Here is a 19,048-nt window from a genome sequence, read left to right on the forward strand (position 1 = left end):
TTCCGTTCTTTGTTTTCCCTATCCTGGCTGAATCTTTCAAAGTCCATACAACGAAGATTATCATTACTCAAAGCAACTAAAGTAGGTTTTGTACATGGGTTCGTAAGTGACCCGAGGCGCCCTAAGTGGCGAGGCACCCTAAGTGGAGCACTAACCCCCGCACCTCCCTAAGGGTTAATACAAAGGAGAAAAAATACAACTGATTCATGTTTATAGTTCTTCGTCTTTGCCTTAACAGAGGAAAGGTTTCCACCTTGTTTTAACCGCTTTTTTATTTTATGAACCGGAGCTCACCCCGAGACGAACAAGCTAAAAAAAGTTAAATTTGATCTAAAAATTTAACGATGCCGTGTCCAAGCAAACTTGAGCGCAGTTTTGTCCTTTCGGTTTTAGAGTCTGTAGTCTGTTTCCTAATTCGAAACTAGGTGTTTGTCTGTACGGTACGGTAACCAGAGTGAAATCCGGGTTAATGTACAGGACTCAGAATATTTCCGTTGACATTACAGATTTAATAGTGTATATAGTTGTTCCCACGAGAATTATTTAAATAGATTTATGTTTTCTAGGTATTGTAGGTTACTTACACGACACTTTCCGTCATAGAAACGTCACTTGTACGGATGCTGAGCTGCATTCACGTGACTGAGCGTGAGTTGTTATTTGAATGGGAAACAAATTGTTTAGGCGAAAACTGATGTTGGTCACCTGTAGCCGCGGAAATATTTTGATTCTTACGCGTTACTGTTTATTTCGATAATGTTTGACAGTTTGCGTGATCGGTTTCATACAGTCCAGGAGGGGATCACTGCCAGGTGAGAGGTTATGATGTATTGTTTACATATTCACTTTTGAGTGAAAACGACGTACTGGTGTCATGTCATTACGTTCTATTATAACGCCCGTGTAATAGGTATGTTTAGATGGTAATGTGTGCTAGCTGTTGTTTGAAAACATTTCTACATGCCGAAAATATGTAGATGTTAACATAGGTGATGCCCGTAACAGTACCTTGAAGCTACCCAAATGTTTACATTTGCCAGTACTGTATCTGCATTCGCACAGGAGCTTTTAGTGGACGAATTACCTGAAGAAAATATACCGCCTTTATTGCAGTTTCAGAGGTTTGTCAACATCCGATTCTGTTCACAAACATATTCCTGCTAGAGGTCGTAAAGTGAACTACAATGCAGGAGGCGAACTTTTACTGAAGTACCAAAATGAGTGGAGCGAGCTGCATAAACAGTCTGAGGAAAATGCTGTCCAAGCACAGGTAGTTGCTCTTAATTTAGTTTTTATCATGTAGTGCAACTTCGCCGTACATCCTTAGTTGAAAAACTCCGTCTCTTAATATTTTTTGTTGTAAGTAAGCCCTTTTGACTATTCTTTTACGCATTCAAAAAACATGAGACGAATCAAAGTTTGGGTTCATAACAGTATTAAAAATATCAAATATCCTTTACCAGCAATTTGCCTCCTGTTACAGTTTCTCAAAAATAACTCTAAAAGAAATTTTATGTTCTTTTGAAGGTAGTTGATGATCTTATTACAAAGCTGCACACAGAATGTCAAAAGAGCTGGACATCAATGAATGGTGCTGCAATGGTGCTTGCAAGTGTGCCACAGATATTGGCTGATGTGCAGGGCCTCATGTCACAGCTTGGTACTCTCACAGAAACTTTTGAGGAAGTAGAAGTGAGTCACATAATTCTTCATTTTTTATGTATATATAAGTGTGTGCTGGTGGTTTTAAAAGGTTACTATCATACGTTGTATACATATTTGTATTTAGTGGTCACAGAAACATTTTGTAACTGTGTGTTTTTAAAAATAACAGATGTTGTCCAACTCATGGCAGTCATAAAATTTTTCGTGAGATGTATGGGAAATCATTGACATGGAAGCAAATCTAAGTGCATTCCCATTTTTTGTGGTTTTCATTGATATAGCTCATGAGTGAATTTATATAAGAAACTACATGCTTGGATTGATAATGCTGTTACATAACACACTTATTAGTGTAAGAGACAACATGCTACACCACACAAGCCTAAACTATGTGGTTACTATGTCACCACACCAGATTTTAAAACTTTGCTAGTACAAATTCAGTATTTCAACATACAGGATCTACTGTACTTCATTCAAACTACTCCTTTCTACCCCTCCCCTTATTACCATGCCTTGGTTACACAAAACCCTTAGTTAGTTTTAGATTGTAACACCGACACATATCATTTTGATCTCGGAAATCACATATGCTGCAGCCTGCCCCTTCCCTCTTCCCTTCCCCATTTCATTTCCTGTTAAATTACCTGGAAGACAAGTCTATTGTGATATTAAGTCTCGTACTAGATTATCTTTGTTATCGTGCTGGCGAACAGCTCCGTCTTTAGTTAAGTGCTGGAATTGGATTTACACCAAGAACTTCTAGTTGCAATTTTGCATTATTTCCATGTGGCTTGATTATTCTTAGTTTGTGACATTTTGTCGTATCGGTTAGTACAGAAGGGTGTGGAATGTCAGTGTTTGAAGATGGGAGTAAGTTGTGTGCTATACTAAGCAGGTACAGCCTGGCCTCAGATGATAGCTCACTGCACTCAGGGCAGAGACTGGGTTTAGGGTGCTTCATAAAAAAGAGGGGAAAAAAGGGTGTCAAATGATGTTACACAGTGATAAGTCATTGAAAATCCTTTTCATTCAGGAGAACAGAGATTAAAAATTTTGATTTTTTTCAGCCAGACTTAAGTACTCCACGATTCTCCTAAAGCACTTGTTGTAAATGCCAGGATGGTCCCTTCAAAAAGGACATGACTGAATTCCTTTCACAGTCCGACCTTATGTTCTGTCCCTAATGGGAACATTGTTGATGGAAATACTTACCAAGTTACGAATGGGGCACATATAGGGTATGAAGTGAATACCACTGTGCACAAAGACTGATACTGGAAAAAAAAGCAGTGCAAAGAGAGTTCTCTCTGTCTCCCTCCCTCAGAGCAGTCACTATCCTGTGCATTGTGCTCCATAGTGACATCAAAAAAGCTTAAAACCTTTTACTACAAACAAAAAATTTGTAATTCCAATAACATGGCAAGAATGATGTGAAACATGATTAGGCATGGAGTGAATAAACATAGCTAGGCTAATAATACTCAACCCTCTCATAACAGTATTAGCAAGACAGACATGAAATTCGAAATATTGGTTACTGAAATTGAATGAATTCTTTCTAATGGTGTACGAAAACACAGGTATGAAAAAAAAATGACCCATCAAAGACAGATCCATTACATTCACTTTGACAGCATTGCATAATCCATTGACAGGTTTCACTTTTGATACATCAATTGCTCTCACTTTTGATAAATCAACTGTTTGGGAGAGCACAAAAATTAACTTAGGTCACTAAAAAGAACTAATTGTATCCACTATGATTGTATTTCAACCAAAGTACTAAAATCTTGGGCTGACATTGCAGTGCCCCCCTTGATTTACCTTCGATACCAGTCAGTGAGTCAACATGTATCTCCTAAACAACAGAAGTATATGGTAAAATCAAACAGTGGAAAATCCAGTTTGGAATAATGACGGTATTATGAAAAGGATAGAATACTACTCACCTTATAGTAGAGATATCGGGATGCAGACAGGCACAACAGAAAGACTGATGAAGAAGTAAGCTGTTGACCAAAAGGCCTTCTCTTAAAGTAGGCAGTACTTCAGAAGAAGCCCTTTTGGCCAAAAGCTTAGTTGTTTAGCAGTCATTTTGTTGTGCCTGTCTGCGACCAAACATCTCCACTGTATGGTGAGTAGTGATCTATGATTTTAATAATACTGAAGTATGTGGTGGTAACACCAATTTTTAAAAATTGAGGCAAGCAACTGAGTTGTAATGGAGTTCCATCTGTGTTCCCCATATTTTGTTTGGTAAGGTAACTTTCAACAGAATACTAAACCACACTTCTGAGAATAACCTTTTAACATGAACTCTTCCTGGCTGCGATAAAGAATTTTCTATCGGGAAAGCCATATATGGAAGCATATGCTCAGTTGCAGTAGAAATTGACAAAAAAATCGACTTAGGAAACTAAAATGGTATTATATTAAAGGGATCCCACTTCCATGGATGGAGTCCCACTTTAACAACACAAAGCAGAGGGTCACATCAGAAAATTATGCGACAATAATAAGACTAAATACAAAGTTGTGAAGCATTGCATAAGGTGTCCCACAAGATTATTTGCTTGGGTTTCTCCTGTTGTTTGACCTACAGAATTGAATTACTAGGACATTGAACAACTATTCAAAAACTATGTGTGCTGATGACCCAAGTATATGGATAAAGGTCCCAGACATATCAGTAACAGACACAGCCACGAGAGAAATGATGCAGTCTTACGAATGGTTTACAGCAAACAGTTTAAAAAGACTCATATAAAACAGTTCCAAACAGATCAATATAACTTAAAGGTGTCTGAAATAAAGATCGTAGGCCGCCACTGGCTGATGGCCCAAATGTGAAGTTGTTTGGCACCTGTAGAGTTAATAAACGGAGGTGGCATCAGAATTTCTATCAGTTAATTTAAAAGCTTGGTTCTTTGGATACAAATTTCATACATGACTCCAATACATGTACTATTGTACCGATATTACTGCAACACGGTATAATATCTTTCAACTTGAGATGTGTCTGTGGTTTAGTATTAGTCATGTAAATTGTTTGTATTGATATTCTAAAGTCAGCATTCGCTTTATTTGCTATCATCAGTTTCAGTCATACAGTTGTAATGTAAGAGAATGAGAATCTTAATTAGTTTTTCTTTCTTTAAAGACAGGGCTGGCACGTCTTGAGGACATAGTTGAGGTTCAAGAGCTGCAGGAGCAACAACTTGACCACAGATTCCAGTTGGCTCTTTACAAGGAGCGACGGCTGGCTGAGCTTGAGGCTGTGCGTGACAAACTGGCAGCTGAGCATGCACAACGACTTAGGGATCATGAGGCAAGACAGCAAGTTGCTCTTCGTGAAAGACAGGAAACATTTGAACAGGCATTCAAAGAGGACCTGCAGCAATACAAAGAGTCGGGAACTTTGCCAGGTGAGTGTTTATTAGCATTGTGTGAAGATGAGATAATTTGTTGCGTCATCAGGATTGAATAGCTGAGTTAATGCATAATGGCAGTTAACACAGCTACCTGAAAAATATGATCAGTCAATCAAGTATTGGCTGATTACAAACAAACTAGGAAATCATCTGACAGATAAGTTGGCTTTTTGTTACAGTATTTCATGTTTGAACTATAACACAAAAGCAATCTGTGATCTGTAAGACCATCATAGTTTATGAACACATGGTAACATAGATGTGCTAATACGGAAATTTATATAGTGTGTTCTTTCAGCAATTTGTGTAATTCTGACTTACAGTTGCCTAAAAATCACTAATTGTAATTTCCTTTGAGTTTTTTGCTCACATGTTGTGAACCTGGAACTGAATATTTACAAATATTGTGTGAACGGTTTGGATAGTGTGTCAGTGTTTCGGGTATTAATTTATGAATTAGCACTTTAAGTTTAAATTTTTATTGATTTTCCTAGTGTGTGACATTAATACGTCAGTGGCACAATTTAAGTTACTGTTACTGTGTCACAGTTAAGTGAAGACTCTCACATTGAGAATGATTGTCTTAATAATACAATTTTCAGACTATGAGATATGAGCATCACCCTGAAGACAGTTGTTGTGGCTTCTTGTCACTTGAATCTAACATGATGCAACAGCCCATTATCATTGGTATACAGTTTCCATCGCTGATGAAGGACGTGATGTTGGTAACATTGTATGGTATGTTGCAGTGTTTTGCATGGAAAAAATTTCACAGAAATTGGTCCTTAAGAACCAGAACCTACTAATCATTTCCTTAGAACTGTGCCGTGTAACGAAATGAGATACCTGGTCATCCGTAGATGAATTTCATTTCAAGATTTCAGAGAGAATCAACTTATTCATTATGGTACTAGGTTACCCATATTTTACTGTATGGGCTTAGCTTCTACCTTCAGTTTCTGTGCAGCAATAAGGAGAGCTTGTTTTTTACATAGTGCATGTCGCAACACAAAAAAATTGTACACTTTTCAGATTTTTTTATTGAATGATTTGATTGATTAGTTCCTTTGCATTTGATCTGGCATTTTCTCTCATTTCTTATGTGGGTTGTTACAGAGCTTGTTTGAATAAGTCACATAATTATAACATTCTTTGTCCGGTGATGGGCCCCACTTCAAATTTCGCTCCAATGTTGGGTGTCTGCAGTGGGATACTGACCTGATTGTCACCCACCATATGGCCTGAGGATGAGTGACAGTCTGGGGTGCAATTTCATTTCGTAGCAGGACGCATTTGGTTGTGATCTGCTGCACCCTTCCAGCACAGCAGTACATCAGTGGTATAAGCCACGTTATGTTGCCCTTCGTGGGAAGTCATCCTGGGCTTACATTTCAGCAAGGTAATGCCCTTCCATTCACAGTGAGAGTTTCTGCTAGTCGTCATTGTGCTTGCCAAACCTTTCCTTGGCCAACAAGTTCACTGGATCTCTTCCCAATAGAGAAATTTGGAGCATTATGGGCAGGGCCTTCCAACCAGCTCAGCATTTTGATGATCTAATGCTCCAATTGGACAGAATTTGGCGTGGAATACTTCAGGGGGACATCCAACAACTCTATCAATCAGTGCTAAGCTGAATAACTCTCTGCAAAGGGCCAGAGGTGGACCAACATGATATTGACTTGCTCAATTTGTGAATCTCTTTCTTTTGAATAAATCATCCAATTTTTCATTTCATTTGCTGTATGTAGGACAAACTCGGCAAATTTCGTAGTATGGCTAATTTCGCAGTGCCATACATATCCTTTCACTGCAAAATTGTACGAGCTGATTTAAGTACGAACATTGCACCACAGGTGGTAGCACCTATCAGCAGTGTGTGGTAGAGAAAACAGCTACTGGGGCTCATTCTTGCAGTTGTAGTCGAACTTTTTCCAGTGTGGTTGAGAATATTTTCAGTGTAGCATGTGTCCGGTGACAGCTTACTGTTCTTTTATTGATACTGTCAATATAATCTGAAGTGTAAGTATAAGACTTTTATTGATGGATTCTTCACAGTCCTCTATTTAAATTAAGATCTTGTTCACCATTTTGACACCAATAGTTTGCTCGTAATTCACTTTTGCCGGTAATGAATTTCTTAATGGTTTCATTCACTGGCGGGCACGATTTAATTTGTTACAGATGTCTAAACGTAGTGGCAAATATGGAGAACAGTACAGCAGAAAGGATTTGGTAGATACTGTACGAAGGGTGTTAAAGGATGGCTAGTCAGTTTATAGATCCAGTAGAGATTTTCGCATACCTTACAAAACCCTAAAAGATTGACTAAGAGTTTGCACCTATCCTGCGGACTATGCCCCTTCTTTTTTTTAAAAAAGGAAGAGGAAACTAAATTGGTGAAGTATGCAATTGAAATGCAAGAACTGGGATTTGGATTGTTAGCGAGTGATTTGCGTTATTACGTTTACAAATTAGCATTGGGGAGACCTCAAGGGAACCCATCTAGAGAAGAAAGAGACAAGGCAGGATGGGACTGGTGGACTTCGTTTAAGAAATGATATAGCTTAAGTTTACATCAGCCAGAAAATCTATGACATCATAGGGCCGCAGCTTCGAATCATTGTAATTTGAATGATTTTTATGATGTGCTAAGTGCAGTGTATGAGAAAACAGGGCTTGGGATAAAGCCAAATCTAATTTGAAATCTAGATGAAATGGGATTTTCAATAGTGAATAAGCCAAGCAAAATTGTTTCACCGAAAGGAGCGAAGCTTGTCCACCAGCATACAACTGCTAAAAAGGGGAAGACCACAACAGTTGAGATTGCTGCTAATGCTATGGGACAAACAGTGCCTGCTACGTTTATTTTCAAGGGGTTCGTGTCACTGATAGCTTGAAGAAAAATGCTCCTCCATTGAGCCAGGTAGCAGTGTCAAAAAATGGCTGGATACATTTGGAAATTTTCTTGGAGTTCTTGAAGCACTTCATTAACCACATTCCTCCCACTCATCCTGTTCTGCTATTGATAGACTCACATTCTAGACATGTCTCTCCAGAAGCTCTAAAATTCAGACAAGAAATGGCATTATTTTTGTTACCTTTCCATCACACACCACTCAGATCTTACAGCCGTGTGATGTGACCACATTTGATCCTATGAAAATTGCTTGGAAAAGGAATGTGAGAGACTTTATGAAAACTTGTGGTTACAAGCCTACAAGATCGGATTTTTACCATCTGTTCAAGAAGTCAATGGATGAAAGTATAACTCCAGCCACCATCAAGAGTGATTTTTCTAAGACTGAAATTTCTCCCGTGAATAGAGATGTCATTCCGGATGTAGCTTTGAAGGTTTCCCAAGACCTTTAATGCTGGGCAAGTAGAGCTACCTGAAAGAACAGTAGACGGATGTGTATCAGCAGAGCAAAAAGAAGCTGTTGATAATGTGCCACCTGAGCTAGAAGTGTCAGCAGATCAAACTGAAAATATCCAGGAGGAAATTAACGTGCCTCTTCCAAAATCTATAAAATCATGGAGAAAGAGGAAACAAGTAGCTACTTCAGCCAGAGTTATTGCTGATGAGGGCATGTTGGTTGCAATAGGTCTAAAGAACCCCTTTTCCAAAACATGCTTCAGTGGCGGAAACCTTACTTCATTCAGGCTTTTAAATGTAGGTCCTTCTTCTGTCAGTTTTGATACACGCCAAGCTTAGTGAACCATTGGGATGAAAAATGGAGCATTGATTGATTCTACACAAGCAAATATATATTCCAGAATGAGATTTTCACTCTGCAGCGGAGTGTGCGCTGATATGAAACTTCCTGGCAGATTAAAACTGTGTGCCCGACCGAGACTCGAACTCGGGACCTTTGCCTTTCGCGGGCAAGCTTCTGTAAAGTTTGGAAGGTAGGAGACGAGATACTGGCAAAAGTAAAGCTGTGAGTACCGGGCGTGAGTCGTGCTTCGGTAGCTCAGATGGTAGAGCACTTGCCTGCGAAAGGCAAAGGTCCCGAGTTCGAGTCTCGGTCGGGCACACAGTTTTAATCTGCCAGGAAGTTTCAAATGTATATTAATTGCATCTTTTCTTAACGATAATTACTGCTGTTGTTATACCAGTTTAAGAGCACTTTGTAGTCTTTTAATTAGATTTAGACTTGGCAATAGTAGTACACATCACAGGGTTGAGCAACAGGAGTACATTTGGGTGGAATGATCTTCAGATTACACGTTGCTCCATGTAACTTCGTCTTCTTCATGAGTAATGTCTCATCACACAATGTCAGATCTGCTCGGCCCCCCATAAATCCACCAGTAGATGGAATTTTTGTGTGTTAGCAATGTATGGTTTTAATATTGTTACCAAGAATTTTGCAAATTCTTTTTTTTTAATTTTGTTGACTTGGAGCAAATAATGACAACATTCTTATGTTCTTCTTTTAATTTTTTCATAATACCAGCAACTTGAGGACCAAATATACTGGCAGGCTCTTGCATACATAAAAATACAAGGGGTAATAATTTCCCTGAAGCAGTTAAATTGTTTTGCACTTTATAAGAAAAAGTGATTTTAGAGAGATTGAGTTTTTTCACCAAAAAGGTCTTTACACACTTGTAATCCAGTGTCCATCCAGTCTGATTGGTGTTAATTATGCAGTGAAGGTTGAAGTTTGGTATTATATGTCTCGCCCATATACAGAACCTCTCTGCTTCTTCCACCATTTCTTTTAGAGCTACAACATTATTTTTGCTGACGAATTTGGTGATTTTTCACTGTCTCACTGAATTTTTATGTTTGAAGTTTTTTTACCCAGAGATCGCTAGCAATAAAATGTAATTTGTCTGACAAATACGAGAATGTGACAACCATTGTCCTGTGTTGTAATGTTCTGCACTTGTCACTTGTTCTTAAGAACATCATGCAATCTGAAATATTTTCCATGTTTCTGAGTTGCTGAATGCACTTTTGTCATTGATCCAGATTACATAATAAAAATACACTCTGTATGAAAGAATAGTATATCAAACAATGGAAAATCCAGTCTGGCTCTGGCAGTCAGAGACAGTATATATATATATATATATATATATATATATATATATACACTCTAGAAAGAAACATTCCACATGGGAAAAATATATTAAAAAACAAAGATGCTGTGACTTACCAAACAAGAAAGCGCTGGTAGATAGACACAATAAAAAACACACACACACAAATTTCAAGCTTTCGCAACCCACGGTTGCTTCATCAGGAAAGAGGGAAAGACAAAAGGATGTGGGTTTTAAGGGAGAGGGTAAGGAGTCATTCCAATCCCGGGGGTGGAAAGACTTACCTTAGGGGGAAAAAGGGACAGGTATACACTCTCTTGCGCACACACGCACACGCATGTATACAGACACAAGCAGACATATGTAAAGGCAAAGAGTTTGGGCAGAGATGTCAGTCGAGGCGGAAGTACAGAGGCAAAGATGTTGTTGAGTGACAAGTGATGTACGAGGTGCGGCAACTTGAAATTAGCGGAGGTTGAGGCCTGGTGGGTAACGGGAAGAGAGGATATATTGAAGGGCAAGTTCCCATCTCCGGAGTTCGGATAGGTTGGTGTTAGTGGGAAGTATCCAGATAACCCGGACGGTGTAACACTGTGCCAAGATGTGCTGGCTGTGCACCAAGGCATGTTTAGCCACAGGGTGATCCTCATTACCAACAAACACTTGGATTAACTTGAAGAAGATCAGACTGTACCAATCAGTGTGCTGTGATATTTTACTGTATGGCATAGTCCCTAAAATGAAGTATTGTGTTGTTATATTTTAATCTGTGGGTTTTGGCATATTTGTTTCCAGTGACTGAGTTAACAATAAAGATTATATGTATGTACTGCAACCACTGACAATGATAAAGAAATGTTAATCTTGTAAGAATTTATTGATGAGTCATTTCATGTCACTAGTGCTTATTATCGGGCATCAAAGCATAAAAATCACTTAAATATTATTTACATTACTAATTGTATGAACTAGAGAATTACTAGTTTGTTGAATTGCCAGTGTTTTAATTAGAATCTGAAATATATGCCTTGATGAAAGGACTATGATCGGCGAGGTGACCACGAGGAAAAGGTTGAAAAGATAACATTCTACTAATCATAGTGTGGCATGAATTAAGTCTGAATGTGAAAGGAAAGTTGGGAAATTTGAAAATGTGCACTGACGTAAAATGGATTGATGATCATCTGGGCCAACAAATATCGGGTAACACCAATAGCATCTTCAAATGGTATAATAGTATAGTAGATTTCAATACGAATATACAGGCAAGGCAAAGAATGAAACTTCAGTAATAGGAGGTGGAATGAACATTTCTAAAAAGGGTAATCACAGAAGCTGGAGAGAGAAATATCAGCAGAAGAATGTAGCTGTGAAGAAATGGTGGTTAATTGAAGAAATTCTTCAGTTTTACAATACAAGAAAATGCTCTAGAAAAGCAAGGCCGAACAATAGAAGTCACTTAGAAATGAAATTAATACAAAGTGCTTGGAAATTTAAGTGGGATGACTACTAGAAAATTCTGAAGATTATGAAAAGGAAATGTTCATGGGAAGAAAAGATTGAGGATGTAGAAATGTCAATATAAATTTCAGAGAATGTAAAATTAAAGGCAATAACATGAAGAGTGCAAGAGAGAGGAGCAAGCATATTGGTGTAACTAGTACAATGCCTCTATGATGAGAAAAAGTGTCTGTTAACATAATAGAGGAAGTAATGAATGTTGATTTGTGGACATAGGAGATCTAGTATTAGACTAAAGTAACATGATGCAAGATGTTTGAAATCCTCAGAAAAATTGGTGTGTGTTTCAGAGAAAGACAGTTAATGCATGATATGAATTAGAACATAGAGGGAACAATGAGACTTTAAGGTTAAGAGGGACAACATGGATTAAAAAGGATGGAATGAAAAAATATTCCATACTTCCCTCTACTCTTCATTGAAGAAGAAACAAAGGATATAAAAGAAAGTGTCAGAATGGTATTAAAATTCAGGTTATCAATAAATGATCTGATTGGCTGATGACATTGCTACCATCTATGATTGTAATGAATAATTACATGACTTAATGAATGAAATGAACAGTCAGCTGAGTGCAGAATATGGATTACACATAAAGAAAGGAAAGACACAAGTAATGAAGACTAGCACAAATCAGGTAAGTGACAAATATCAAAATCGTGGATCAGCAGAATGAGCCATGAATGATGGACAGAGAACATAATGACCAGACTACCACAGACAATGTGAGAATTCCTGGGCAAAAGAAATATAAAATAATCAAATAAAAAGGAAGACATACTTCTCAAGTAGAGCACTGTATGGCACTAAGTTGTGGACTGTAGTAGAACAAGAAATGAAGATAAATCAAAATCTGTGATACATGGTATTACAGCAGGGTGGATTATGAGTCACGTCAAACCATTGAGAAGCCTAATGGAAGAAAACAAAAATTACTTTTTAACATGAGCTTATGGCTGTTCTGGATTTCTTCTTGCTAATGCTGCTTACTAGCTACCAGTAACGAGTTAAACCTGACACTACTGCTTATCCGAGGATGAATTGATTTGAATTTACAGTCACACTTCATGCTTACAGTCTTCTTTGAAGTCTAGGCAGAGGTTATACACTTGCACAGGAAATTTACCGTACTGAGCTGCTATGTCCAAATGGTCCACTGAAAAGAAGTCTGTATATGAGTAGGTTGCTCTACGAAACCACAGTTGATGTACCCCTTAACAAAGTGTTAAAGATTAAGTGGCTTGTAAGTACAGGTTTGTTGTTTGAACTGAGTGACTGATGCTGTATGGTGTTCTTCTGCCAATCGCCTTTCCCTCCCAGACAGGAAGTTATGCTCATGTGCTGATCTGTGGTCCCTGGACCATAAAAATGTTTGATGTCTTCTCTCAGTAGATGTTTCATCACCAAATTGATAGGCAGTAAATATGATTAAAATAACTATATACAGGGTGTTTCAAAAATGACCGGTATATTTGAAACGGCAATAAAAACTAAACGAGCAGCGATAGAAATACACCGTTTGTTGCAATATGCTTGGGACAACAGTACATTTTCAGGCGGACAAACTTTCGAAATTACAGTAGTTACAATTTTCAACAACAGATGGCGCTGCAAGTGATGTGAAAGATATAGAAGACAACGCAGTCTGTGGGTGCGCCATTCTGTACGTCGTCTTTCTGCTGTAAGCGTGTGCTGTTCACAACGCGCAAGTGTGCTGTGGACAACATGGTTTATTCCTTAGAACAGAGGATTTTTCTGGTGTTGGAATTCCACCGCCTAGAACACAGTGTTGTTGCAACAAGACGAAGTTTTCAACGGAGGTTTAATGTAGCCAAAGGACCGAAAAGCGATACAATAAAGGGTCTGTTTGAAAAATTTCAACGGACTGGGAATGTGACGGATGAACGTGCTGGAAAGGTAGGGCGACTGCGTACGGCAACCACAGAGGGCAACGCGCAGCTAGTGCAGCAGGTGATCCAACAGCGGCCTCGGGTGTCCGTTCGCCGTGTTGCAGCTGCGGTCCAAATGACGCCAACGTCCACGTATCGTCTCGGCGCCAGAGTTTACACCTCTATCCATACAAAATTCAAACGCGGCAACCCCTCAGCGCTGCTGCCATTGCTGCACGAGAGACATTCGCTAACGATATAGTGCACAGGATTGATGACGGCGATATGCATGTGGGCAGCATTTGGTTTACTGACGAAGCTTATTTTTACCTGGACGGCTTCGTCAATAAACGGAACTGGCGCATATGGGGAACCGAAAAGCCCCATGTTGCAGTCCCATCGTCCCTGCATCCTCAAAAAGTACTCGTCTGGGCCGCCATTTCTTCCAAAGGAATCATTGGCCCATTTTTCAGATCCGAAACGATTACTGCATCACGCTATCTGGACATTATTCGTGAATTTGTGGCGGTACAAACTGCCTTAGACGACACTGCGAACACCTCGTGGTTTATGCAAGATGGTGCCTGGCCACATCGCACGGCAGACGTCATTAATTTCCTGAATGAATATTTCGATGATCGTGTGATTGCTTTGGGCTATCCGAAACATACAGTAGGCGGCGTGGATTGGCCTCCCTATTCGCCAGACATGAACTTCTGTGACTTCTTTCTGTGGGGACACTTGAAAGACCAGGTGTACCGCCAGAATCCAGAAACAATTGAACAGCTGAAGCAGTACATCTCATCTGCATGTGAAGCCATTCCGCCAGACACGTTGTCAAAGGTTTCGGGTAATTTCATTCAGAGACTACGCCATATTATTGCTACGCATGGTGGATATGTGGAAAATATCGTACTATAGAGTTTCCCAGACTGCAGCGCCATCTGTTGTTGACAATTGTAACTACTGTAATTTCGAAAGTTTGTCTGCCTGAAAATATACTGTTGTCCCAAGCATATTGCAACAAACGGTGTATTTCTATCGCTGCTCGTTTAGTCTGTATTGCCGTTTCAAATATACCGGCCATTTTTGAAACACCCTGTTTATATTGCAGTAAAACATACAAATGTAAGGTAGCCCTGTTGCAAGTTTTATAGCATGCACTCGCAAATCTGAGTGACATGGCAGGAAGCCACCTTGCCGTAGAACAGGGAATTAAAATGAGAAAGTACATCAACACACAGCGAAATTAAACAAGATTAAGTCTAGTCCCTAGAGAGCGAGGAGTGGTTGAACGAGAGAATGATGTTAGGCATGAGATCCACATAATGAAAAGTGTTCGGGGCCGAACGACAAAGCTTACCTCATTACATTTTGTGAGGTTCTAATGCTGGGTGTTTGCTGTGAAAGTGGTGTAATTGCTCGGTAGAAACCATCATGACTACTGCAGGCTTTTGAATGTGAATTGTGCTGCTCTACGTGGATGAGCCTAGTGCATGACCATCCTTCAGGTGATGAGAGGCAACACTTTAATAATGAAATGGCGGTAACTTCCACAACTCTACTGTCTGCAAGGTGAAGGCATCATAGATTAACAAACGATTGGGGCTGGAGTGTGCCTCTCATTGTCATTTGTAAACTCGTGCACTGCACCGTGGTGTGTGTCCACAGTTCACAAGTAGGTCCCAGCAGCCACTATGACAGTGGCAGAGAATGAACCACTGGTGCGGCCTCCCCTGGAGGGTGGCTTGGTCTCCTTGCCCCTCAGGTTGGGACACCAGTTTGTGCAAAAATTCTCTGAATGAGGGAAAATTGGTATGTGTATGCCACTGCATGGCTTCACCTTACAGTTTCACACAATCAGACAGGAACTGTTAAGTAAATTCACTATTTTGAGCATTTTGTACAATAACCAAATGGAGAATGTGAAAACTAATCTGTCCCTTCCATTTAATGGTCCTCCATGCAAACAATCCTTCAGTGATACTGGTTGGATGGGGAAAGTTACCCTTATTTCATAAAATGATCAGTTTAGTTAAATATGACTTATTGATCAAAGATCCATCCAGTCTTCGATTCTTGTCGGAGAGTTTCAAATTTTGTAGGAAACTCAGATCTAAGATTGGAATTATGAATTTATTCATTTATTTTTATTTCTTTGTTTGCGATGGGAACTGACCAGTAAAACCATTGTGGCTGCACCCTGGGCATTGTCATGTTAAACTTTCCAGTTAAAGCCCACGGAACGGACAACACCACTTCATAGCTACCAATTGTGATTCATAGTCCTGTGAAAATTCTTAAGTGCAACAGCCTGTGAACAAGATCTGTCACCCTCAAACAGCATTCCCAAACTATCGGATGACAAGAAACCACCACAGCTTGTATGAAGACTCACTGCCAACAACCAGCCTTACTGTCAACAACTGCTCTTTTCAAAATGTTGCAAGCACAGTTCCTCCCTCCAACTTGGAGGCATTGTCCTACCCCTTCCTGTGGCCTCTTGTGCTATTGTAGCAAAAAATTAAGTGTTACTTGACTGCTACATGTTAAACACTGAGATGATGAAAGTTACAGGATAGCTAAATGCACATAAGTAGACGGCAGTAGAATCGTGTACACAAGGTATAAAAGGGAAGTGGATTGACAGAGCTGTCATTACGCTCAGGTGATTCATGTGAAAAGGTTTCCAATGTGATATTGGCCACATGACAGGAATTAACAGACTTTGAATGCAGCATGGTAGTTGGAGGTAGATGCATGGGACAGTCCATTTCAGAAACCGTTGGGCAAATCCATATTCCAAGATCCACAGTGTCAAGGGTGTGCCGAGAATACCAGATTGCTGGCATTACCTCTTACCACTGTGGCCAAAGCCTTTGCCCATCTCCCTTGCACTCTGTAAAGCTTTCCACAAAGGTTAATTGATCATTTACAGACAAGTAGTGCTATAATGTTGGTGGCAGTGGACACAAACACGTAAAATACACAAATAACACAAATTAGTACGATACTGAACTTAACAATTGAAAGCAGTGGTGTTTTTGTTGAGTTGTCAGTGTTAACAGACAAACAACACTGTGTGAAATAACCAGAGAAATCAATGTGGGAGATGCAATGAATGTATCTGTTAGGGCAGTGTGTTAATGGGCTATGGCAGTAGACAACCAGTGCGAGTGCCTTTGCTAACATCGCTTGTAACACCTCCCTGAGTTCATAACCATATTAGTTAGAACCTAGATGACTAGAAAACTGTGGTAGTGTCAGATGAGTCCCAAATTCAGTTGGTAAGAACCTAGGGTTAATGTGTGGCGCAGACCCCACAAAGCCAGGGATCCAAGTTGTCAGTAAGGCACTATGCGAGCTGGTGGTGGCTCCATAATAGTGTGGGCTTCGTTACATGGAATTGATTGAACCGATCATTGAATGTAAATAGTTATGTTTGGCTATTTGGAGACCATTTGCAGCAAACAACAATGGAGTTTTTATGAATGACAGTTCGCCATGTCACCAAGCCATAATCGTTTGTGACAGGTTTGGAGAACATTCTGGACAGTTCAAGCAAATGATTTGGCCACCCAGATTGCATGATGTGCACCCCACCAAACATTCATGGGATATAGTCAAGAATCAGTTCATGCACAAAATCCTGCACCAGCAACACTTTCGCAATTATGTATGGCTATAGAGGCAGCATGGCTCGATATTTCTGCAGGAACTTCCAGTGACTTGTTGAGTCCATGCTGCGTCAAGTTGCTGCACTATGCCAGGCAAAAGGAGGTCCAACATGACATTAGGAGGTATCCCATGACTTTCGTCTCCTCGCTGTATGAACAGCTGGACGTTTAAAGTGCTGTAGTGCACTGCTAATTTTGATACCTCACATTATGTGAAAAATAAACAAAATTTACTGAAAGTTTATCGAAGTGATGCAAAATTCATTTAAAATCTAAATTTTCCTACTTACACTTACTGTCTACAAATCCAATGGATTATTACATATTGTATGTGATGTACAAATGACTACTTTTCTGCTTTTGTTCTACAACCTAATTTAATTATGAAAATGCTAGTTACAGCTAAGTGTAATTATTAATCATTTCATCAAAACTTTGTTATGTACACATGGCTAATGCTGCACTGCTTCTCTTCTTTGTAACAGTATAGCATGTATATGTGTGTGTGTGTGGGGGGGGGGGGGGGGGAGGGGAGGGGGGGAGAGTGCTGGAAAGTCTTTATTCTAAGTATGCTTACAATTATTCATTCCTGTTATACAATTTCTTGCTGTGTAGCATTATTTGGAGTTACTATTTTTCTCCTTTGTAATAGGTTATATAAGTTCAGATTTTTGTTGTTTGGACTTAATGATGATAAAGTCTGTATACAATATTGAGAATAGATAGTTTCCCTGTGAACTACTGACACAAATCCAGTCAGTAAAGTTTCCAAGTTTTGAGTCATAGATTTTATTAAAACCATTGTGTGTGATATTTTAATTTTTTATAGGAACTATAAGTCCTCCAGGCCAGAAAACTACATGTTTAGAGGAAGTTATTCTTGAGCCAGAAGATCCATCTGCTCTGGATTCTTTCCTTGATGACGATACTAAAGAGGCTCCAGCAGTTCAGGATTCTTCCTCGGGAGACGATCTTAAAGCAAGTGATGCAAAACTGTAATTAATGTTACAGACTAATTGTGATGTGATAAACATTGGAATGTGTTCTTTGTTGACAATTGAGATATTATTTATCTTTGAAACAAATCACTGATCATCCCTCATCTGTATCACCTGTTTGACAAGTGACTGTAAAAATTTGTTAGTTTGTTGTTAAAATATATTATATGTTTCAATTTTTTATTGAAATAAGCAGAATTTCCCAATGAAACATTATGCCCCACAAATATTTCACAGTATGTCATAATTAAGGAATTTCAGTTTTCTTGGAAGAAAGAAAGATCCCTGAAAATAATTGTTTTATTTGGGCAATTTTATACTATGTTGTGCTTATGATTTTACAGTGGTACCTGTGATGTTGAATCAAGACTTTGTGCTTTAATACTGGTTGTGTATAAAACTCTTGGGTCAATAAAATTCCTGTGTATACATAATTGTCCGTTATAATTTCCTTGATGTAAATGTGAAGGAAGCACTAGATGGATTTGTATGCCTTATTGTCTGTGAACAAAACTTCTGCTACATTTTGTTGACTATAAGAGTGTTGCTGTAGGTGATGACTACAGTGATGATTTACACATAAGATGCTGTTGCACATGTTTAATATGTAATGTGGTTCATTCTGAGGGGCTGTGGGAGGGATTTGGGCAAATGTATTTATTATCCACAGAAAAATTACAGGGGTTGGACAAAAATATGGGACCACTGTGAGAAATGTATGCATGATTGTAAATACAGATGCTCGCCAAGTCAGCAGGTTGAGCTGTTGTATTTGAGCACAAAAAGTCCCTCTGCAATGTTCTCAAAATGTT

General features: G+C 39.1%; 1 protein-coding gene across 2 annotated transcripts; it reads left to right on the forward strand.

The window, feature by feature from the left end:
• Positions 1–336: 336 nt before the first annotated feature.
• Positions 337–18,670, forward strand: LOC126416496 (dysbindin). 2 transcript variants are annotated; one of them, XR_007575469.1, is made up of 6 exons: positions 337–812; positions 1,114–1,270; positions 1,528–1,692; positions 4,829–5,093; positions 5,702–5,840; positions 18,068–18,205. XR_007575469.1 is itself a non-coding variant. In XM_050084237.1 (5 exons), the coding sequence occupies exons 1-5, from the start codon at positions 757–759 to the stop codon at positions 18,235–18,237; spliced, it is 813 nt and encodes a 270-aa protein (XP_049940194.1). In that variant the 5' UTR covers positions 346–756; the 3' UTR covers positions 18,238–18,670. The 2 variants fall into 2 exon arrangements, 1 of the variants encoding a protein (XP_049940194.1); XM_050084237.1 differs by lacking the exon at positions 5,702–5,840 and having other exon boundaries at positions 346–812; positions 18,068–18,670.
• Positions 18,671–19,048: the final 378 nt, after the last annotated feature.

Source organism: Schistocerca serialis, chromosome 8, assembly GCF_023864345.2.
Source record: "Schistocerca serialis cubense isolate TAMUIC-IGC-003099 chromosome 8, iqSchSeri2.2, whole genome shotgun sequence".
Classification (NCBI taxonomy): domain Eukaryota; kingdom Metazoa; phylum Arthropoda; class Insecta; order Orthoptera; family Acrididae; genus Schistocerca; species Schistocerca serialis.

Bases quoted from the DNA above. Each gene is read 5' to 3' on its own strand.
- LOC126416496 (XM_050084237.1), top strand. From the start codon at position 757: ATGTTTGACAGTTTGCGTGATCGGTTTCATACAGTCCAGGAGGGGATC. The intron at 813-1,113 runs GTGAGAGGTTAT...CCTTTATTGCAG, and splicing joins CAGGAGGGGATCACTGCCAG to TTTCAGAGGTTTGTCAACAT. The intron at 1,693-4,828 runs GTGAGTCACATA...CTTTCTTTAAAG, and splicing joins AAACTTTTGAGGAAGTAGAA to ACAGGGCTGGCACGTCTTGA.